The sequence below is a fragment of the Arachis ipaensis genome, chromosome B02 (genome assembly GCF_000816755.2).
Source record: "Arachis ipaensis cultivar K30076 chromosome B02, Araip1.1, whole genome shotgun sequence".
NCBI classification, from domain to species: Eukaryota; Viridiplantae; Streptophyta; class Magnoliopsida; order Fabales; family Fabaceae; genus Arachis; species Arachis ipaensis.
The window spans coordinates 87,456,806-87,459,947 of NC_029786.2; the positions used below are offsets into that span (position 1 = coordinate 87,456,806).

The 3,142-nt window shown below is 31.3% G+C and overlaps 1 protein-coding gene across 3 annotated transcripts in view; it reads left to right on the plus strand.

Annotated features, from left to right (window-relative positions):
- LOC107625614 (serine/threonine-protein kinase ATG1c) overlaps positions 2,452-3,142 on the plus strand; it is an 8,875-nt gene continuing 8,184 nt past the window's right edge. Inside the window, exon 1 of one of the 3 annotated variants that reach the window (XM_021116097.1) lies at positions 2,452-3,057. In XM_021116097.1, coding sequence (XP_020971756.1) covers positions 2,776-3,057 — 282 coding nt within the window. In that variant the 5' untranslated portion in view covers positions 2,452-2,775. The remainder of the gene's footprint in view (positions 3,058-3,142) is intronic. The other 2 variants (XM_021116096.1, XM_016328299.2) reach the window with 2 other exon arrangements.

The following is a 3,142-nucleotide window of genomic DNA, read 5'->3' on the forward strand; positions in this document are numbered from 1 at the left end:
AAGATAATTTGTAAATTCAACGGTGTAATTTGTTGTTTTTCTCGTCACATATAAAAATAGAAAACTTACAACTCAAAAAAAAAAAAGTTAAATAGGATCCTCTAATATATCTTTAAAAAGATTAAAAATTACCTAAATATATCATAATTTTTTAGCCCCAATCCATTTTATTGTAGTATTGCATCCCTAACAGTAGGCTTTTAAAATGAGTCAAATCAATCGAACCAATTTGTTTATCTATTTAAATGGGTACGCTTTGTTTCTAAAATTAAAGCATTTAAAATTTAGATTGAGTCTGATTAACTAGAAATAAATAACGGGTTAAATAGATAGTCTGTTTATTTTTTTTTATATATTTTTTAAAAAATTACACTTTTAGCTGATATTTTTTCGATCCGACCTGAAAATCCGACTTATCAACTAAAAAACATATTATTTATTTAAAGTTTTTGATCTAAAAGTGATATTTTTTGTCAAAATATTTTTTAAAATAAAAGGGTAAATGGACTAACCCGTTTAACCCATCAGACTGACTATAAACGATATAGGTTGAAAAATTATGGCTCGCGAATAAAACAGACTTAAACGGACTAGCCCATTTAACTCACGAGTTTAAACAGACCAGACTTAAATAGGCTAGACTGACCCGTTTGGTACTCCTATAAGTAAGTGTGAGGGTTTGAATACTGCCTTGTGCATGCAACAACCCGATACATCAAAATTTAAAAAAAAATTATTACATTGAGGTTATTTGAATTTTACAAAACAAATTTACTACACATCCAAGCAATATTGTCATCCAAGTCGAACTAAGTAACTCAATACCAATAAAAACCACTCTCATTAAAAAGAGCGTGATTACACGTGCACACACTATTTACGTTATCGTCGTCATCGTCTTCTTCTTTGCGTTCCTCCTCCTCCTCCTCCTCCTTCTCCTTCTCCTTCTCCTTCTGCTCTTTCTCCTGTTCCTTCTCTTTTTCTTCTTCTTCTTTTTTCCGTGTTTTTTTCTCATCGTCATTCTTTTGTTGCTACTGTTATTGTAGTAGAAAGTGAAGGAAGAAGAGGAGAAAGAATTTTGAATTGTGCAGGAGAATGAGTCCAAATGTACCTTAATTCACTCAGAAATGAATCGGAATTATATAATGGGATACGACACAATTAACTCAAAAATAAACTGAAATTACAAAACAATTGCAACACAATTAACTCAGAAATGAACTGAAATTTACTATAATGATTGCGACAGATAAACTCAGTTCGAAAATAAGTGCATAAACAAGACTGAATCATGAAAAAAACACATCCAAAATCAATTTTGGCTCAGACAATGTCATTAATACGTTTCTTCTTCTTTTTTGTTTGATATTTTTTTCTCTTTTTCTTGGTTTTATTTTTCTTAAAAGAGTGAAACAAGAAGAACTATAAGAAAATGAAAAAAGAAGGAGAAGATGAAGAAGAAAAAGATGAAAAAGATGAAGAAAAAGAAGAAGAAGAAGCAGCAGCAGATGAGGAGGAAGAGGAGAAGAAGTTTTGAATTGTGCAGGACAACGAGTCTAAATGTACCTTAATTCACTTAAAAATGAACCGAAAATTATATAATGATTGCGACACAATTAACTCAGAAATAAACCGAAATTATATAATGGACTGCGACACAATTAACTCAGAAATGAATCGAAATTTACCATAATGATTGCGACACATAAACTCAGTTCGAAAATAAGCACGCAAATAAGATTGAATCATGAACAAAAACACATCCAAAATAAATTTTGGATCAGACAACGTCATTAATATGATTTTTTTTCTTTTTTGTTTGATATTTTCTTCTCTTTTTCTTGGTTTTATTCCTTTTAAAAGAGTAAATAAAAAAGAATTTTGAGAAAATAAAATAAGAAGGTGAAGATGAAGAAGAAAAAAATGAAAAATAAGTAGTAAAAGATGAGTAGAAAGGATTTTGAATTGTGCAGGACAACGAGTTCAAATGCATCTTAATTCACTCAGAAAAGAATCGAAATTATATAATGATTGTGACACAATTAACTCAGAAATGAACCAAAATTACAAAATGATTACGATACATAAACTCAGTTTGAAAATAAGCACACAAACAAGACTGAGTTGTGAATAGAAATACATCTAAAATCAATTTTGGATCACACAACATCATCAATATGGTAAAAATTTAACAATAACAATAACAATAACAAATAAGAACAATATGTATAACGAAGACATGCGTGAATTTGAAAGAAGAAGAAGAAGCAGCACGAGAGAAAAATAAAGCAAAAAAAAAAAAGCGCGTAATCTAAATCACTTAAATAAACTTAGATGTTAAAATTGCTTAAATATAGAGAATAATTCTTTACCAAAATGAAACATATAAAATTTTTGAGAATACAAAAACTAAAAAATTAATTAATTAATTTTCCAAAAATAAGCATTTAATTATTTGGCTCCGTCGTCGCAGTCATGAGCATCCAACAACCCCAATAATCATAATCCCAATTATCATATCATAATCATCAGCAAAATTCATCATCGTCTTCCCCCTTACCTTAACAAAACACTACGTACTAACAACACCATCACCATTCACCACACAAAACAAGCAACACACGCAGAGAGAAACAAACACAAAAAACAAAGAAAAAGAAAAAGAAAAAGAAAAAGAAAAAGAAAAATAAAAATAAAAAGGATCTGTTTTCTGGTCTCTGGTACTCGGAGCTAGTTTCCGGGTTCTCATTTCACCCAACTTCTAGGGTTTCGGCCATGGCGATGGCTCAGGGAACGGGAATAGGGCGTAGCAGCAGCATGAACAGCAGCAGTAGCAGCAGGGTGATAGGGGAGTACATAGTGGGAAGAGAAATTGGTTCGGGTTCGTTCTCGCGTGTGTGGCATGGAAGGCACAAGGTTCATGGCACTGAGGTCGCCATCAAAGAGATCGCAACCCATCGTCTCAATAACAAGCTCCATGATAGCCTCATGTCCGAGATTTTCATCCTCAAGCGAATTAAGCACCCTAACATCATTCGTTTGCACGATATCATTCAGGTTCCATGATCAATTCTTGCATATATATATATTCTTTTAATTTTAGTTTTGTTTGTTTAATTTTAATTTTAAGTTTGATTTTGAT